Here is a 19,950-nt window from a genome sequence, read left to right as displayed (position 1 = left end):
ATTCACCTCAGCCAAATGGGAGGCCTTCACCGCCAGGAATGGGATAGAAGTCAAACACACACCCATCTACCACCCGGCCGGTAATGGCCAGGTAGAGCGTTTCAACCGAGTGATCATGGGCACCATTCAAGCTGCGATCAATGATGGGTTGGACTGGGAGAAGGAACTGGAGAAAATGATTTGGGCTTATCGTATCACCCCAGGGAGCACAGGATACAGCCCGTTTAAAGTTCTAAGAGGAAGAGACGCATTCACTAGAGACAACGTGGTGTGGAGAAAACTGGTGGTGCAGAGCAAATGGTCACCTGCAGTGGTCAGAAGAAATCTGGAAAGGGCTCAAGAAACGTACACTACACACTTCAACAAGAGACGCAACGTGCAGAGTGCAGTGCTGGAAAAGGGCAATTGGGTAAGAGTAAAACTGGCCGTTCTCAAGAAGAAAGGAGAGAGCAAATTCTCACCGCCCTTGCAGGTACTGGAACCCTACGCACGGTCTGCCTTGCTCAATGACGGGAAGGTGTGGTCATAGGACAGGATGGCAAGGTGCAGCAAGATCATTAAATGGAGTAACGAAGAAGAGGAAGGCGCAGAGTATGTAGGAGAAGAGGATGGAGAAGGAGGTGACAGAAGGCGAAATGAGGAGGTCGAAGAAGGAACGCAGCAAGTGGAAAATAGCGAAAGTGAAGGAGGAACGAACGAGGGAAGGAAAAGCTGGTGCAAAGTAGAAAGCAAGGAGGAAGTGATTGGCAGAGAAGAGGAAAGTGGTGAAGGAAGTATGAACAGGAAGGAACCGGGAGAAGTTGGTATTGAAGGAGTGAAAACCAGAGCGGGAAGGACTGTAAAGGTACCGGAGAAGTTCAAGGACTTTGAAATGAACTGGAGGTAAGAACTTTATGTTAAAATTGTTTGCATTGGTTAAAAGGGGGGAGATATGTGGTAGCGCTCTAGTTGTTCCGTAACTGGAACAGGAAAGGGAGCGGGAGGAAGTGGAAGGCGGCCATCTTAGTTAGAGGCGCCGACCGCTAGCAGAGAGGTCGCGAGTCCCGGCGCTCCGGCAAATAAAGAAGTTTAAACCACAATCACTCAGTCGTGGTGCATTATTTCAACTTCTACATAGGGTGGAAACAAAAATTCCCACCATTGAAGAGCATAAAAAGGAAGGGGCTTTGTGTATAAGAAAATGATCACACGTGAAAAATGTTTCCCCTTGTAGATGAAAACATTTAAGTTAAATGTGCAAATTAGCATTGATCCATTTATTAATGCAGATTATCCACCTAAAGGAAAACCATCCTGAGATAATTTTGTGACGTTTTAGTACGCCCAAAGCAGATTTCCAGGCATATTACTGAGACTCTTATTGATTTCCATAACAGTTGGAAATCAAATTGACGCTTCAGATAAAGCTAGTGCGAGTAGATTTCAGAATTAATTTTCAATCCTGGCTTTTGTGACTCAGCTCCTAATTGATTTGCCCTGAGTACCATCACGTTTTCTGGGGTCCAAGGTCTACAACTTACCCACTAAATCCATCGGTTGTGGTATGTTTGCTAATTTTTAGTTGTAGATCATTCATGTTGTGCCACACGTGTATGTGACTTATGGCCGGGATCCAAAAATAGATTAAGATCCAACCGGGAGGTGGTGATGAACAAGGAGGTGGTGATGGGATTTCATGGCTTGATAGTTAAATAGGTATAATGCATCTATTCTCCTTGAACTGGATCTTTTGATGTTTATTTGAAGTGTCATCTTCAGATACAAAGTCCAATATACATATGTCACCATATCGAATTAAAAGGAATACCACGATGAAATTGAACTTAAAGATATATAGCTATAAAAAACGTGGGATTGCTCTGCAGCTCATTGGAAAATGGATAAAAAAGCAACAACTCTTCAGGAAAGAAAAGCAAATATGTATTAAGAACAGAACGAGCTTGAACAAACATCCCCCAAAAAACTGGCATCATCTGTCATAGAGTTCCCGAGAGCTCAGCATTCCTAGGAGAGCGCAAGGCACCTTCTAAGACATCAGGTATGATGCAAGAAAGAAGAAGAAGAGGCGTACATTGTGCCTGAAATGAAACAAAGGTTAATACTTATCTTCTAGTAAACAACAAACGCAATACAATGGGATTAAGAGTTCTGGAAGCAAAGGCAGCAGTCCAAAACTCGATGCATGGCGTTCATCATGATTACACAAAGCTTACCTATGTAGAAAGGAGTAAAAATGATTGTTTAAACACGTTTAATAATACATTTGCTTGATTCAAGCCCCAGGAGAACTGTTCTGTAGCAGTTTCCTCAGAGTTTTCAAACTCACCCCAGTTTTGAAAAGCTTGCTGTAATACTGGCATCATCCAGCAAATGATAATGGCTTGTCCTTAGAATCGGATGCAGGGATGTAATTGGCCAGTGAGTCCATAGGAGCAATGAACCTATGTACCTAACAGAAATGGTATGCCCACATACTCAACTTGTGATTGAAACAACTTACATTTCCAAACACAAGGAGATGATGGAAGGAGTGTTGAAACTTGTCAGACATTCACCCCCAGTCACAGATCTGGGTTGAATCTGTCATAATTCTTTAGCTCACTTCACCACCTCAGTTCAGACCCAGCTATATGCAAATCAGTCTTGACCCTGTGCCTCATGGGAAAAGTCCAGCCCAAACTGCCAAGCCAGGTCTTCTCTGAATCAGAAACAAGCATTCACTTGTGCGGAGCGGGCAGCGGCATCGCTGACGGCATCGGGTTACCTTTTTCCTCTGTGGCAGCTGAAACATCCAGTTCCGGAAGCTGGTACCCAGAAGATGTTAAACTCTTTGATTTCCCCGATACTTCCAACAGAAGGCGAGCTCTACATCAAGTTCCTGGAGACAGTCTGAATGCTGAAAGAATAGTCCAGTCCTTTCCCTGCCCAAGACAGAAGCAGCAACTGCAAGCCAACCCAGCAAAGCACAGAGCAAAGGGGCAGTACTCCTCCTGGCAGCTCTTCCAGGCTATCTTCCTGGCAGGTTCCTTAGTCCACCAGAAATCTAAAGTTCTGGGGTCTGGGCCCCAATATTTATGCCACATTTCCCTTTGTTCTCTTGTGGCAAAAGTCACACAGCTCAGCCCAAACTAGGTCTGTCCTCTCTGGCCAGCTTCCTGGCAAGAGGTGGAGCCAGCATTGTGTGAAGGATACAGTGCCTATTAATGTGCAAGGGAAATCTCCTCCCACCACTCTAGATGCAGACCAGGCCTATTCAGCCCAGCTCTGAGTCACGCAAGAAAGGCAGGGCACACCTCATCCGCCCAGCGGATGTCTGCAGTGAATGCACATCCCCAGCCCCTATCATTTCAAAACCAGTCAGTCAATACACAAACCAGCAGAGGCACATAGGATGGCTAAGCAAGAAAAAACCCACTTACTAAAAGTAGAATTCTCAAACACATATTATACAAATCATCTTTACTAAAAGATGCATTTTTAAATCCTGAGTTCAGGCATACTAAACTCCACTTCCCTATCTTGTACCAATAGGAATTTATACTTGTAAGATGTTACACATTAGCTCCCATTCTATCCTATGGGACAGATAACCTTTCAGTAGTATAAAAACGAAATACACTGTATTTCATAATCAGGACATGCCACACACTCCTGTACATGTCCTACCTTTCACAGACACTGCACCCTGCCCATGGGGGTACACTGGGCCTACATGACAGGTACCTTACATGTAAGAAAAGGGAAGTTTAAGGGCTGGCAAGTGGCTGAACTTGCCAGGTTTACATGGCAGTTAAAACAGCATGCAGACAATGGAGTGACAGGGATGACATACCGTTGGAAAGTGGGATATTGGTTGGTGCAAATGTAGATCTGCCACTGGCAATAAGGCCACTAACACATGGTAGGGCCCAGCATAGGTCTTAGAAAATGATTCCTATGCTCAACCCTTGGCAACGTGGCTGCAAGAAGACAGGCTTAATTTTAAAGACAGGTATGTAAAGCATTTGCAAACACCATTTCAGTAAATAGTTAAGACAGAACACAGAATAAAAATCCAACAACAATTTCTAAAAATAGGAAATATTATTATCGTTAAAATGACACCAAATCCAATGTAGGGAACCGGAGATATGAGTTTTCAAAGATTTAATAAATTATAGCACAATATTGTGATACCTGCTCGCGATAGATCAGACCAAAGTCAAAGTTTCAGGCTGGGCACGATGGAGCCCTAAGTGGCTACAGCTCACGGCAGGTCCCGGTCTCAGTGTCTACCTTGACACCTAGAAACTTTTCTGGAGCTTTTCTCCTCGAGGCCCCTCGAAGCTCCCAGCCAGTCTGGATTGGGTGAGGGTTCGCTGGCTTGACTTGTGACGAGGTCCCAGTCAACTTCCCTGGAGCGGACTTAGAAAATATTTCAAGATTGCTTCAGCAGGACAACCCAGGAATCCAGGCCGACACGCGATGGAAGGCAGGCGGCTTGGCTCTCGTGGTTGCTCCCGGTCACCTTTTCTATGAGCAGACTTAGAAACGTTTTCTGGAGCTTTTTCTCACGGGGTCTCTCGATACTCCTCATGTAGCCGGATCAGTGAGGGTTCGCCGGCTTCAGATGTTCTCTAGTCCCGGTTAATTTCTGGAAGTTGGAGCTATGGAGATTTTAGCGGGATGAACCTGGTTGGCTTGGCCGGCTCGCCTTTGAAGGCAGGCGGCCTGGCTGGTTAGGTTGAGTTGGTCCCTATATAGAGCTTTTTTTAAAAGTTGGTCCAAAGTTCTCCAAACTTCTTGTACTTCTTCCTGAAGTTCCTCAAGGTGGCTCAAATTCACTCCAAGGGTCTGGAAGCTCAAAGATGGTCCTTGAAAGTTGAGGACGTCAGTTCCCACAATCCACTGGTACAAAACCCTTACAAATTCACTGATGGGTCTCCAAGGTGTAGATTTAGTTGGTGATGTTCCAGTTGAGCTCTTTTAGCCTGTAGCTTTCAGGGAGTCCACTCTTTAGTTATTTTCCAGCAAGATAATCCACATGGCTGTAGTCACAGATGGTGTAGTCTTCAGAGGTCAGGCCTTACAATTCTATGCACAGCAAAATCTTCTCAGCAGGGCACTTCTTGCTTCATTAAGTTTCAAGCAGCAGATCTGGAGGACTCTGCCCCTCTCAGATACTTATTCAAAATTCTGGTGGTCAAGCAGCAGGTCACTCCTGACCAATGGGAGCAGGGTAACTCCTCAAGGAGATGATCACACCCTTTAGAGTGTGGCATTATTTTGTCCCAGAGTGCATCAAATCTGCCAAATTCATAATGGCTGATTTTCCAGCAGAGAGTCAAGACCTGGCTAAACACACCCGTAGGGATGGCTTATTTCCCTAGACTCTCCCACTACCATCTGCACATACCTTCCTTAAGCCTAGCCCTGACTCTGGGTCAAAAGTGTAAAAGTGTAACTGACACCCAGGCCTCCCCTATGCCTTTGAAGAGCATGGTTTACGACTCTACCCCCTGGCCTAGCATTCCTATGGAACAGCACACTGCCCTCCAAGGAGAGCTGGTAACCCCAGGGGCTCTTTATCACCTCTTCAAAGCAGCCTGGCTAATCCACTTAACTCTGACCAATCAGGGCAGACCACTGGAAGGCTGAATTTGGACTCACAAACAAGAAAGTCTTATACTTTCTTGTATGTACACTTTAGGAGAAATTCAACAATATGGTACTGTTGGATTTAACAATACTATTTTGAGAAGTCTTTGAACAGTAGCTATCTCTCCTTCCTTTCAGGGGTTATTATTTAATACCTTCCAGCAATTTCAACCTATAGGGTCTGGGATTTGCAATGGGGAAAATTACTTGGGCCAGTTTTCTAGCACCAGAGCTTATAAAAACATATTTTATAAGTCTTTCCCTAATTTTTACAGGACCCTCACTCCCTGTGCAACTAGGGGAGACTTTAGGGGTTCTGAATCTGCAGAAATATTGCAGATCCTCTTTCCACAGTGCTCCTAGCAACAAAGTCGAATTTGAGCAGCACTTTAACACAATGTCGGGTGTGAAAGCTGAAATTTCACTTTACCCAGGCATCTAAAAACTCATTTTATAAGGGTGTACCTTATATATATCTGACCCCCCACCCCTGGGATACCTAGAGTAGACCCTGGGGGTCCCTAATATGCCAATATATTGCAGGTTATGCATTTTTAAGTGCTGCTACCACCAAAGTCGAGTTTTGGCACAATTTACATTTTAAAAGCAGTCCTGGCACGCAGTGCTGTTTTTAAACTGACCTCAGGCTTCAGCAGTGCACACATGCAAGTGCAGTAAAAGCTGCTGGCCTGTAAACTGCCATGCCCCAGGGTACTGGGGACTTCTAGGTAGTTTCAATCCCCTGCTTTTTTATATACTAGGGACTTAGGGAGTAGGTCATGCCAATTACAGGGGTACCCCACCATACCATAGTGTACCCTAGTGTATGTTAGGTGTTTTAACTGTATTCTAATGTGTTCCTTTCAGCTTAGCACTGGCCCTGGGCCTAGGTAGGCAGAGCCCAGGGTCAGTCAAAATCAGTTACCACTAGTATCAGTCAGAAAAAAGTTGGGGGGTTCCCAGGGCACAGGATGACTTTGCAACAGATACCTTTACATGGCTACTCATGTTGGTGGCACAATCAGTGTGGCAAGCATACTAGTAGCATTTAATTTACAGGCTCTGGCACATCTTGTGCACTTCACTAGGGGTTTACCAGTAAATCAAATAAGCAAAACATGCAAACACCAATCCATAAACACAACTTTTATGGAGAGCATTGGCACTTTAGCACTGAAATGCAATGGTAAAGTGCCCTGAGTCCCAAACCAATGAAAACAAGGGAAACAACTGTTGGCCAAAAAGCAAAAAGTCTGGGAGTGAACCCCCTGAAAAAGCCAAGTCTAACAATGATGATCACATTTGTCCCGCATTCATTGTAGCATGGACAGTCTTCCAAGCCGCTCTCAAGACCCCAGAAGAATGTTTGAAGCTCAACTTTCATGGGTCTTTAACTAGAAGCTAACTTCAGCTATGCACACAGCTGATGCTTTTTAAGCATGCACTTTTTTAAATTGAAAAACACACTGGTTGCTTTAATTGGCATGACACAAAAATCAACGTGCAATACTGACAGCATTACTTTTTTTTCAAACACACAGCATTGTTTGGGTTAACAGTAAATACACGGGAGAACGGATGCCAAGACCCTTCCCCCACCTATTACCAAGCATAGCAACCAGTGCAGCCTGAGCCGTAGGAGCTGCAATGCCACCACTACCATTCCATTTTACACACTATTATCAAATTTAGAAACCATGCTCCTTCTTTTTGTTTTGCAATTTTGAATAGCACGAACACGACCCTAAGGTATTGATGCACTTTACATGAGCACCAGTTACATTACACAAGGACATGTAAATTTTTTAATAGGCGGTCAAAAATACTTTTTTGCACTCAAATACTTATTTTGCCCTTCTCTCCCTTCATTCCCCTTTCCTCTTCTTTCTACTCTCTTCCTCCTCATCCTTTTTCCCTCCACACCTCTCTTGTATATTCTTTACTTTCTCTCTCCATCTAGCTGCCCTGTGTCCTCCACGCCCCCTTTCTTCCCTTGGTCTCCTTATCTCCCCTTTCAAGCCACATTTTGTGAAATCTTATTGAACGAGGACCTGAAGGCTGCCCTCGTGAGTGGGAGGGATTCTTGTCTTGGTGGGACCCTCTGCACCCCTGCTGGAGACCATTCTGCTGTGAGAGCAGCCCCCAGAACTTAGATCTCTCAGCCATGGCCCGTGGAGGGAGTTTCGGTGGGGTGGAGAGGCGGGGCGGGTGAGGGGCAGGGGGTGGGGCACCCTGCATCGCATTTTGCGAAGCAGGGCACGCTACGAAATTCGTTTTATTAATTAAATTGTTTACTTACCTTCAATTATCCATACTCCAGTTTTTAGCACCCCCGCCCCGCCTCTCTGCCCCACCGAAACTCCCTCCACGGGCCGTGTCTGAGATCTCCCCAAAGAGGCCTTCAGAGTTCTCAGCCCCCAGGGGATGTGATAATAGAACCATTTGCCAGAATCACATTCTTTACATGGCCCCATATATACATTGACCTCCCACTGTAGGCACCTGGGAGTCTAACGTCATAAACTGTCTTTTCAGTTTATTTTGTTTCTCTTCCTGCGAAAACCAGAAATAACTTTTATCATGATCGATCATTAAAAAAAAAGTTGAAAAAGTGGGAATGTTCCGAGACAAGTGTGCACCCAATAGTCCCACCGAGTTCATTGCACCTGACCTCCGCTGTTGTCCATTTATTACATTACTGCATTTTGTGTTTACCAAGTGTGAAAATAAATCTTTCAAAGCGCTACACAAATGTCCGCTCTGATCTTGGAACCTCAGCCCAAAGACACGTTCATAAATGGTGTAAGCCAAAGCATGTAAACTGCACGTTAATCTAGTCATCATTTGGCATAAGGTTTCCTTATCCTGCAATAAAATGGCTTCTTCTCATAAAGCGCTTCATACTGCATTTCTGGCCTTTCGAAGAGCTGTGAATTAACAGGTGAAACTGTTATGCACTTTAATGTGTTAGGATGTGGCACTACCGCCAGAGCTGCCGACTTTGGAAATGGGGGACCAGGTTCGAGTCTCAGAGCTATCTCAACTGGGCACATCACTCAATCTCCCCGTGCCTACCACAAAATGAATGTGTAATGTAAAGTAAACTTCTGTAGCACACAATCGCCCTAAGGGTATCTTGGCGCTGAGAGAATACCTTGTTGTTATAAGCTTGCTTGATCAGTCACCCTAAAAAAGAATACAGGAACTTTGTTTAAGGAGAGAGGAAAAACCAGAAGAAATCAGGGGATGGATCAGTAACATTGCATCTGGGTATTATTTCTTCCTCCGGAATAACCACGTCTTCAGTTTCTTCCTAAATTGCATTTCATTTTAACTCTGACTAATTTTGGATGGGAACTCATTCCACAGTCGTGAGGCCACTGAGCTAAAAGCTCTCCCTCCTGTCCTAGCTCTTTTAAATTTGGGGATGTTGACCAGATTTTCTGTTGACGAGCAGAGGTTTCTTGTAGGAGTATACCACATACATTTTCACTGCAGTGGTCTAGAGCCCAGACCATGTGCTGCCTTAAAGATAATACATAGAGATTTAAATGTGTCCTTGTGTAATGTAACTGGTGCTCATGAGAAGCACCTTGATACCTTCGGGTTGAGTTCGCGCTGTAAAAAAAATGCAATAAAAAATGGTGCTCAATTTACAGACTGCTAAAGGTGATCAGCTGATCTGGCCTAAGCTTTGAATTCATTACAACTGGATCATTGAAAATGCCAGCAGGGAATGTTTAAATCACTAACCCATAGTGCCCAAGGAAGGGTTGCATGTTTATATAGTTGTATAAAATGTGACTAACTCTGAAAATTGCTAGACCTATTGCATTGCAAATGTTTGTTATACTTGAGGCCAAATTTGGAAAACAGTGGCTCCTTCCATCATCATGACCATCTCATTTATTTGAGGTGAACGTTGGTAGTTGTCAATTACAAGGCTAAACTTTGAAGCTATCAAAAGAAAAGTTTGCATTGCTTTTGGCAAGGAAAATATGGAAGACCCGTTCAGATGATTCTATTTGTTTTTTTATATTTTTTGATGCCGTAATATGTAGCATAGAATGTAGCTAGTTTCTGAAACTAATAGGTGCGCCCTATAGATTCTGCTTATCAGGAATGGTGAGGTTTTAGGCTGTCATAAAGAAACCATTGCAACTTACTATGCCTGTCACTGAAGCATCTGGGAATGTGTTAATATAACTTGTAGAAGTTTGGTCCATGCCATTTCACACACAAACTTATTCATCAATCAATCAGTATTTTACATTTAGGTTGAGGCTGCAAAAAGAATTTATTAAAAATCTGGGATCAACAAAACAGGGCAGAGCTGTAGAAACATCTACAACATTGGCTATCTAAGGTTTCACATTCTTTTTGTCTTCATTGTAAACCTTGGCAACATGTCCTTTCCCGCTGAATATTTTACAACCATGGGGCCCGATTTACGTTTGTGTAACTTTTGTGTAAGTTGAACATTTTTTGGGGCATTCCCAAACTATGGGGCATATTATCAAGCAGGGCGTTAAAAATGATTGCAGTTTTAGCGGTAGAAAACTGACGCTAAAGCGGCAATAATGGGCTTGATAATATGGCCTTGTGAATTCCAATAGAAACCCATGTTCTGGTGTGAACATGGGCTTCTATTGGAATTCTCCAGGGCATATTATCAAGTCCATTACCGAGGCTTTAGCTGCAGTTTTCTGCAGTTAAAACGGCGATAATTTTAACGCCCTGCTTGATATTATGCCCCTATGAGCTTCATTTTAATGAAAGCAATTCTATGACTGGGGCGACTGCGCAGTCAGGTGGAAAACTCTGCAAATAAAACAATAGGAAAGGCCTATATGTTTAATGTGCAGAGTCTACACAGTCATAAAATTGCTAATAGTAAAATTGAAATCTTATTTTGTGAATACCCATAAAATAGTAAATAAAAAAAAGAATGTAAATTTACCTTTGTTATTCATGGCCTACATTCCTGTTTCGCAAAGGTAAACTTACACTTTGTAGTAAGACTACTACTGTTTTGGTATTCACAAACTGTGAGCTCAATTTTACTACTAGTAAATTTACCTTTGTTATTCATGGCCTACATTCCTGTATCGCAAAGGTAAACTTACACTTTGTAGTAAGACTACTACTGTTTTGGTATTCACAAACTGTGAGCTCAATTTTATTACTTTATGGCTGCCGAAACTCAGCATTGGTGGCGGAGACTCATCTATCATAATATTACTAGTAGTAAAATGGTGTGAATGCTAAAAAAGCAATAAACTTACTTCAGAGTGTATGCCTATTTTTTTGAATTAGGCCCTTACCTAATTACGAGAGGGCCTAAATAAAAAACAATATGAAAAGTACTTTAATTGAACATGCAATCATTTTTACTACTTTTGTTAGCTTCTGATTTTGGCAATTTGTTACTAGCACTACCAGTTTCTCTGAAGTTTTTCTGACAATTTTCACTCACTTTGATAACCCAAGATGCTGACTGCTCAGTCACTTTGGCAATTGTGAGGATTTTGTCTGAAATAAGGTTCAACATAAGCCAATAATGTTCCTGGATGTTGTGAACTGTTTGTAATGAAAATTAACTGCTCCAGGAGAATACCATCAATAGTTGCGTGAAATTACAGAGTGTGTAAGACCTCTCGAGGCAAAACATATTAATCAAAGTTCTCCCTTTTTGATGACATGTTTGAAAATTGTTCCTATAATTATAAAAGCTAATGCACGGGCTAAAGTATATTTCTAATTTATTGAGAGCCTCCTCAAATTCCTTAATGCCGCACTTTGCAACAAACAGGTAAACTGGATAGTTTTCTTAAAATGTCTTAGTATTCAGATGCAAGACAATTGAACCTGCAGTTTGCAATACGTTTAGGTTGTGGCCATCACCAACTTTATAATAAGCAACAGTCATATGTTCCTGTCAGTCAGAGTTTTGAATAATGTGAGACTATGTTTGCATGGTGTGAAGAAAAACTTGTTAAGGGAATCTTTAAATTTACGCTTTAGAGATGTGGGTCTCATCAAATTGAAAACAAATGTTTATTCTGTCACAGGTTTAAGCAAAAACTACTTCATAGACTAAAAAGATTTAATTTAAAATATTTATGACCTGTAAAATGGTTGTAAAAAATTGGGTTGTTGGTGGGAGGGGGTGAAACCCTACTCAAGTATCTGACACAATCCTTGCTGAGTGAACCACATTAAGGCACTACATTAACCTGAGCTAAACCCTCAGGCAGCTTGGCACAAAAGCAGTCAGGCCTTCATGCAGCAAACAAACAACAATAAAATGAAGAAAAAACAAGCAGAATTTCACTCCAATTTAGAAAAATAGAGCAACATTGAATAAATTATAAGCCATCAATTTGACAAAAATCCAATCAGTAGAATAAGAAATATACTATTTTAAAGAATTAAAGTAAGTATAGCACCTAAAAGCACAAAGTGCGACTAGCAGTTCTGTGGTTTTACGAGTCCGGGTGAAAGTCCCAAGTTCAGGTTAGTCCACCTGAAAAAGGGAACTTCCAAATTATAGTGTGAAGAGTCCAGCTCGTGGTGGAAGAGGCCGCGATGAGAAGCGGGAGCTTCGCGGATGGTCTTTGCTGTATCCGAAGTGCAAGCTGGGCGTTGTGGATGGTCATCGCTGTAGGGTGAAGATCCTGCCCGGTGTCGTCGATGGTAGTTGCTGGAGATTCGCATTACGAATCACAGTGGACTGTGGATGCTGTAGCACAAAGTGCAGATCTCACATTACCGGTCGTCGCTGGGTTTCGCTGTAGCGCGAAGAGTGGAATCCATCAGAGCTTTGAATTGGTCGTTGGCAAAGGCAGCCAGATCTTGGCACAAATGGGCCAGTTAGTGATCGTGAAGAGACAAAATTTCAGTATTTCTCCTTTCTTCAAGGAGGAACTCAATTGATGCCTCACTATTGGTATCTTTAATTCCCTGCCCCCTGTCCTGGTCTCAGTCTGTCTGGGGGCACAATAGGCTAGTCTGAAGTCCTTGTGTGTGGGCAGAGGCAGCTCCATTGAATTGCAATTGTGCCAGTTGACAGCTCCAAAACCCTCATCCTGCCAGAGATGGCCCATTCTGCCGGCACCCAGACCCTCTATTGTATGGATGTCTAGGAGGATTACACAAAGGCCAACTACACCTATTCATATGACCTAGGAACAGCTTGCACGCACCGAATGGTTGGGACAAGAAAATGCAATTTTTCTAAAAATGTCATTTTCAGACTTGTGACTTAAAATCTGTCATTACCATTAGTGAGAGTTTTAATATACAATTCATCAGAAACCAAACATTATATTCTTACCTGCTCCCACACAAATGTTCAACAATTGTGTTCACATCTCCTTGCAATAGTTCATACAAAAGTGCATACCCACATCTTTTTTTTTTTTATTCATCTTTCTGTTGCAATTTCTTTTTTTATATTTCTTTATTAGTATGATGACCAACAGCAGGTTAAGTAACAAACATTTCAATTATGTTGTTGAACAATCTTAACATACACTGGTATATTTTTCGAGGGGATTCCCGTGTAGGTGTTGAGCATAATCAACATTGTTCAGTCTTCAAATATTTGTGCGTTTAAACAGTTGCATTAGCGTTTAGAATCACAAGTGGTAAAACATAATATATAATGGCATATATAATAGTTTTACTAAGCAATTAAATGAGTGTGAGTACCTGAGGTATCCACAGGGAGAGTTGGCTGGTGGGGGAGGGCAATGTGTTACCTGCAAGACCTTTGTTGGTTGCATATAGCCTCTATATACAGGAGAAAGATACAGGGTGGGAGGGAAGGGGAAGGGCCTGTCTGTAGGACCTTGTATGAACTTGCTTTTAAGGATACATTTGTGGGGGCGTTAAAGGATTTGGCTTCCACTGTCTCAAGGTATCTCTGCCAAGTTGGAGTTAGATGGGGTAGGGTGCCATTACACAATACTTATTGTTCAGTAATTATGCCAGTGTGTACATTGGATAGCCACAATTTAGTAGAGGGGGCAACAGCTGACTTCCTGCTCATAGCTATCCTGTGCTTAGCTAAGGCCAATGCTAGATCAATAAATTTGTTGGCAGGTTTACATGCAGCAGAGCTGGACGTGTTTCCTAGTAGGTAATGTAGACCATCCTTTCTGACTGGGGATCCTAAGGTCTCAGAGAAAATCTTTTGCAATTCTTTTTTCATCATGAAGATGGTATTTTCAAGACTTGTCTTTCCTAAAATGCAATAAATGCTCCACTTGAACACTGTTTTGTTTTTGATCATGGTTACATTCCTCAGATCAATGCTGTCAAGTTCACGTTGAGTTGCCAAGCAATGTTGTTTCCAGCCCAATCAGGATCTGACAGTCAGTCAGATGCTTAAAATACACAGAGGAATGTCACTGTGTAATGACTTTCCTTGTGTGCACCTCCAGGGACCATTTTCTTTGGTATACTTCCTTGCACTCCACTGAACTGCTCTCTCACACAACCAACATTCTCTTACTGAAACTTTCAGCATTCCTGAAATATAGCCCTCGCAGGCTACTCACTTTTCTTACTTTGTGTGTGCGGTGCAGTCCCTTTGCCTACGAGTACCACCAAATAGAAGTATTTTCTTTAAAATTACAATTAGGCTAGTCAGTAAAAACCTCTATGTAGCTTACTGTCTTTCCCCTGAAATCAGAATAGTGTAAATATAATGCCTGATGGCCCTGCAGCGGTGACTATCTTGGCCACTTTCTGAAAATTCGGTTCTTTCTATCAAGGCATGTTTCCATGTCTTCTAGGGACGCTTGTCATCAAAGTTAACTTTATTCCAAGAAAAAAGATGTAAAACATCCAGGTTGATCTGAAATGAAATGTGGAGGGACCCCAGCCACAGCTAACATAATTTCAAACCAATGCAAACTCTGTGCTTAAATATAGATGTGTTCCAGAATAGCACTTTAGATAGAGAATCAATGTGATGGCCAAAAATCACAATCTAGAATCCAGGCCTGGGTGCAAAGTAGCACCCAAGTCAGGACTCACAGGACCATGAGAATGAGGTCACAAGATGAGAAAATGGATCTGAACATCTAACATATCTTGCCAATATTAGTAATGTTGAAATAAACCCTTTTCATGTTTTGGCAAAGTTAAGTTTGTTTGGCAAATAAAGACACTTTTCCTTAATTTATTAGAAATTCCTAAAGGTCTTATTAATTTATAAAATAGGTGTATAGCTGTCTTTATTATGATTCAAATGTATTAATATCTGAAATACCTCTTTTATCATACAGAAATAGCACTCACAACACCACCTCTGATCCTTTATCTTTCAATGTGAAGAGGAGAAATGCAGATGAATGTTCCAATCCAGTTTGTGCTCTGGAAACATCCACAAACAGAGGAGTTGCTGGAACAGTTCGCTGTGGAGTTGCTGAGACTGTTCCAAATATCACTAATATACTCTGGTACAAGGTAGGGTTTTACATTATTGATTACATTATCTGCCTATTAAAGGTCATCCATTTATAGATAGATAAATCTGTCGCAAAATATTGGTGCAGCTTACTGGTCTCAGTAGGGTGGCATGCTATGTAGTGCTGTGTTTTGTCATGCATCTTTTGGTATTGTCTGTCCTATTAAACTATTAAGTTATATAATGTTATTTTATGTTATGCTAAGTTATGTTATGTTACATTACATCTGCCTCTCTGAATTTGTACCAACCATCAAAGAGTGGATACTATACAACTAGCTTAAAATTAATCCCTTTCCTGGTGGAACGCAGTCTGTTTTCATCACCGACTGGATACTAACTATGTTTCCCGCATATCCCTTGCAATTAAAAGGGATCTTTTATGGCTCCCTTCAACAACTTATTCATTCCTCTCTGCCTCTTTTAACGCTGCTTCTAAAAATAGTTCAGACGATGTACGAAAACCACCTTGGATTTCCCCTTTGCCTCTAAATCTAGATGATTAGTTAGTCTTTTATTATTAACTGTTCTGTTACTCCGTTTGTTTCATAAACTCGTTTATTGCTATGCTTACTTGGCTAAATATTTTTACATAGTATGCTTCTGACCTTCAATTATTTCCTATTTATTGCATTTCCTTTTATCTCCCCCCCTCGTTTTCCTATTGTTTTATATGATACATTTCGACTTTATTTACCATGTGATACAAATATTATTTTGTAACCTCATTCTTACCTTTTTACTTTTATGTCAAATAGCGCTTCATTATATGGTTATATTGTTATATCTCCTATTATTTGTTATTTTTTGATAAACTCAAACTTAAAACAAAAAAAATCTTTAAAAATGTAGGGCCCGATTGCCAAAGAAATTGCTCTGATTTATGCTTGCAGTACTCCTAAATTCCAAGAGTACATCAGGAATAAGCCATCATGAAATCCATGAGCCAAGGATTCTAAAAGAGCAGTTATCTCCTACTCATACACCAGGCAATGGGTTTTGGGCCAATAGTTTATTGTCTTATTTTGATAGCAGGTCTTCTGTCTTGCGGCTTCTTTTCCACTCTGCTTTACAGTAGCAACCCCAGTGACGAACCTGGGAAGCTGGAAATAACATACGTTGTATTGGTGTGAAATAACAAGCCTTGATCACACCACACAAATCCCTTGTTTGTCTAAGACTAGAAGGCTGGAGAATGTGGCTGGTGCTGTAGGAAAATACATATAGACCACAGTACCGAAAAATGAACTCTCCTGCATGGAAAATCTGTCTAACCCAGACGCTGGATCTGGTGGCAGCTCTCAGGGTCCTGAGAAATAAACATCCACAAAAATAAACTCCTTCCTGGGGTTGATGATACTAAACAGTCTGCTGAAGAAAAAAGGTCCAACTGTTTTTAACTGTAATATAGTTTTTAAGGTCGTGAAATGTTATGCTGCCAATAGCGCATTCTTGAATTTCATCTAAAGATGGATTATAGATTAATAAATATTGATTAAGACATTGTTGAGAAAATCCAAAACTTTAGGTGAAACGTTTGAAAATGTAACTGTTGGTGGCATTGCGAGCATTGTGATAAATGGCTCCAAGAAAAGAGCATCAGTGAAAATACATGGAAACTGCTTTATGTCCTATAACATCTGATGTACTCAGAATGACACAGTATTCGTTGTGAACAAGGGGGGCTATTTACAAGCCTCTTGCGGCGCCGGTACGTCACTCTTTCCCATGTGAAAAGGGACGAACCAGCGGGAGGTGCAAGGGACTTGTAATTAAGCCCCAAAGTGTTGGCACTAAGCATGGGCGGAAAATCCGTTACGCTCGCGGATTTTGCGGATTTTCGGGAAATCCGCAATCCGCGAGATTTGCGGATTTCCCGCAAAATCCGCAAATCCGCACGCAGCGGATTTTTTTTGCAGCGCGCGGCGTTGGTGATACCATTTTTGCGGCGCGCGGCGTTTATCATCGTTTGCCGGGTTGTTTTTTTCGATAGTTTGCGAGTGCTGCGCCATTTTGGATCTTGCTGTGTGATCCCGCGGGAATTGGCGAGCGCGATTACGTCATCGCGGCTTGCGAGCGATAGTTTGTCAACGCGAGTACGGCGAGATCACGTCTCGCGGTACTTCGCAATTGCAAGATTTGAGATGCGGCGAGCAGCAACAATCTCGCACAAGCGAAAATAGAAAATTTGCAATTCTGCACAAGAAATCCACCAGCAAGCAGCATAAACCTTCTTGAAATGATGATTTTTATCTGAATAACTCCTTAGGTTGACATTTGCCTGCACTTTTTTAGCGAGGAGTCCATTTTGGGGAGGGGGGGAGGGGGGTGGGAGGAAGGAAGTGCCCCACAGTCTTCAACTTCCTGTTCGTGTTCAGCAGGCTCCTCCCAGTGCTTTGTCCATCTCCTGGTCACTTTTCATTTGGATCTGGAGCTGGAAGGATTACTTTTTGTGGATGCTGCTGGATATTTGGATTTGAGGCCTTTTTAACTTTCTTTGGATCACTGTTGGATTAGAAATTTTACAAGTAAGTTTGTTTGGGGCATTACAGTTGCTGCAACTAAAATTTTGGAATTTTCGATTTTTGGGCTGTTTTGGGGCCTTTTGCCCAGGGGTACTCAGTGGTGGGTGGACTGAGTCTTTCTGTGGGTTGTCTTGAACTTAAATATCATGGAGGCCATGGATGGATTGGGATTGTGCTGATTTTTCAGTGATTTTCGTTTTTTGGGGCTGTACTTGTGGCCTTTTCACCAGGGGTATTTGAGTCTAGCATGGGCCTAGTCTTTCTGTGGGCTAGTTTGAACTTAAACATCATGGAGGGCATGGATGGAATGGGATTGTGCTGATTTTGCAGTGTTTTTCGATTTTTGGGGGTGTTCATGGGGAGGGACAGGCCATGTGGCTGGTGGCCATTTTGAGTGCAGCTACAGGCACTGGCCATGTGCTGGCAGGCAAGTGGCCATTTTGAATGCAGGCTTTGTTGTTAGGCCTGCAACCATTTTGCCTACTTTTCAACCTTTATTTATTTTATGCCCAGGGGTAGTGAATCTTGCATGGGCCTAGTCTTTCTGTAGGTTGTCTTGAATGTAAACATCATGGAGGGCATGGATGGATTGGGATTGTGCTGATTTTTCAGTGATTTTCGTTTTTTGGGCCTGTACTTGTGGCCTTTTCACCAGGGGTATTTGAGTCTAGCATGGGCCTAGTCTTTCTGTGGGCTAGTTTGAACTTAAACATCATGGAGGGCATGGATGGAATGGGATTGTGCTGATTTTGCAGTGTTTTTCGATTTTTGGGGGTGTTCATGGGGAGGGACACGCCATGTGGCTGGTGGCCATTTTGAGTGCAGCTACAGGCACTGGCCATGTGCTGGCAGGCAAGTGGCCATTTTGAATGCAGGCTTTGTTGTTAGGCCTGCAACCATTTTGCCTACTTTTCAACCTTTATTTATTTTATGCTCAGGGATAGTGAGTCTTGCATGGGCCTAGTCTTTCTGTGGGTTGTCTTGAATGTAAACATCATGGAGGGCATGGATGGATTGGGATTGTGCTGATTTTTCAGTGATTTTCGTTTTTTGGGCCTGTACTTGTGGCCTTTTCACCAGGGGTATTTGAGTCTAGCATGGGCCTAGTCTTTCTGTGGGCTGTCTTGAATTTAAACATCATGGAGGGCATGGATGGATTGGGATTGTGCTGATTTTTCAGTGATTTTCGTTTTTTGGGCCTGTACTTGTGGCCTTTTCACCAGGGGTATTTGAGTCTAGCATGGGCCTAGTCTTTCTGTGGGCTGTCTTGAACTTAAACATCATGGAGGGCATGGATGGAATGGGATTGTGCTGATTTTGCAGTGTTTTTCGATTTTTGGGGGTGTTCATGGGGAGGGACAGGCCATGTGGCTGGTGGCCATTTTGAGTGCAGCTACAGGCACTGGCCATGTGCTGGCAGGCAAGTGGCCATTTTGAATGCAGGCTTTGTTGTTAGGCCTGCAACCATTTTGCCTACTTTTCAACCTTTATTTATTTTATGCTCAGGGATAGTGAGTCTTGCATGGGCCTAGTCTTTCTGTGGGTTGTCTTGAATGTAAACATCATGGAGGGCATGGATGGATTGGGATTGTGCTGAATTTTCAGTGATTTTCGTTTTTTGGGCCTGTACTTGTGGCCATTTCACCAGGGGTATTTGAGTCTAGCATGGGCCTAGTCTTTCTGTGGGTTGTCTTGAATTTAAACATCATGGAGGGCATGGATGGATTGGGATTGTGCTGATTTTTCAGTGATTTTCGTTTTTTGGGCCTGTACTTGTGGCCTTTTCACCAGGGGTATTTGAGTCTAGCATGGGCCTAGTCTTTCTGTGGGCTGTCTTGAACTTTAACATCATGGAGGGCATGGATGGAATGGGATTGTGCTGATTTTGCAGTGTTTTTCGACTTTTGGGGGTGTTCATGGGGAGGGACAGGCCATGTGGCTGGTGGCCATTTTGAGTGCAGCTACAGGCACTGGCCATGTGCTGGCAGGCAAGTGGCCATTTTGAATGCAGGCTTTGTTGTTAGGCCTGCAACCATTTTGCCTACTTTTCAACCTTTATTTATGCCCAGGGGTAGTGAGTCTTGCATGGGCCTAGTCTTTCTGTGGGTTGTCTTGAATGTAAACATCATGGAGGGCATGGATGGATTGGGATTGTGCTGATTTTTCAGTGATTTTCGTTTTTTGGGCCTGTACTTGTGGCCTTTTCACCAGGGGTATTTGAGTCTAGCATGGGCCTAGTCTTTCTGTGGGCTGTCTTGAACTTAAACATCATGGAGGGCATGGATGGATTGGGATTGTGCTGATTTTTCA

The 19,950-nt window shown here is 42.5% G+C and overlaps 1 protein-coding gene across 3 annotated transcripts in view; it reads left to right on the top strand.

Moving 5' to 3' along the window:
• The window catches only part of LOC147698064 (interleukin-18 receptor 1-like), a 477,649-nt gene that overhangs the window by 179,251 nt on the left and 278,448 nt on the right, over positions 1-19,950 (top strand). For all 3 annotated transcript variants that reach the window (XM_086934734.1, XM_086934735.1, XM_086934733.1), the window contains exon 3: positions 14,934-15,114. In XM_086934734.1, coding sequence (XP_086790860.1) covers positions 14,934-15,114 — 181 coding nt within the window. The remainder of the gene's footprint in view (positions 1-14,933; positions 15,115-19,950) is intronic.

Source organism: Lissotriton vulgaris, chromosome 8 (genome assembly GCF_964263255.1).
Source record: "Lissotriton vulgaris chromosome 8, aLisVul1.2, whole genome shotgun sequence".
Lineage (NCBI taxonomy): Eukaryota > Metazoa > Chordata > Amphibia > Caudata > Salamandridae > Lissotriton > Lissotriton vulgaris.
This window is presented reverse-complemented; position numbering and strand designations above follow the sequence as displayed.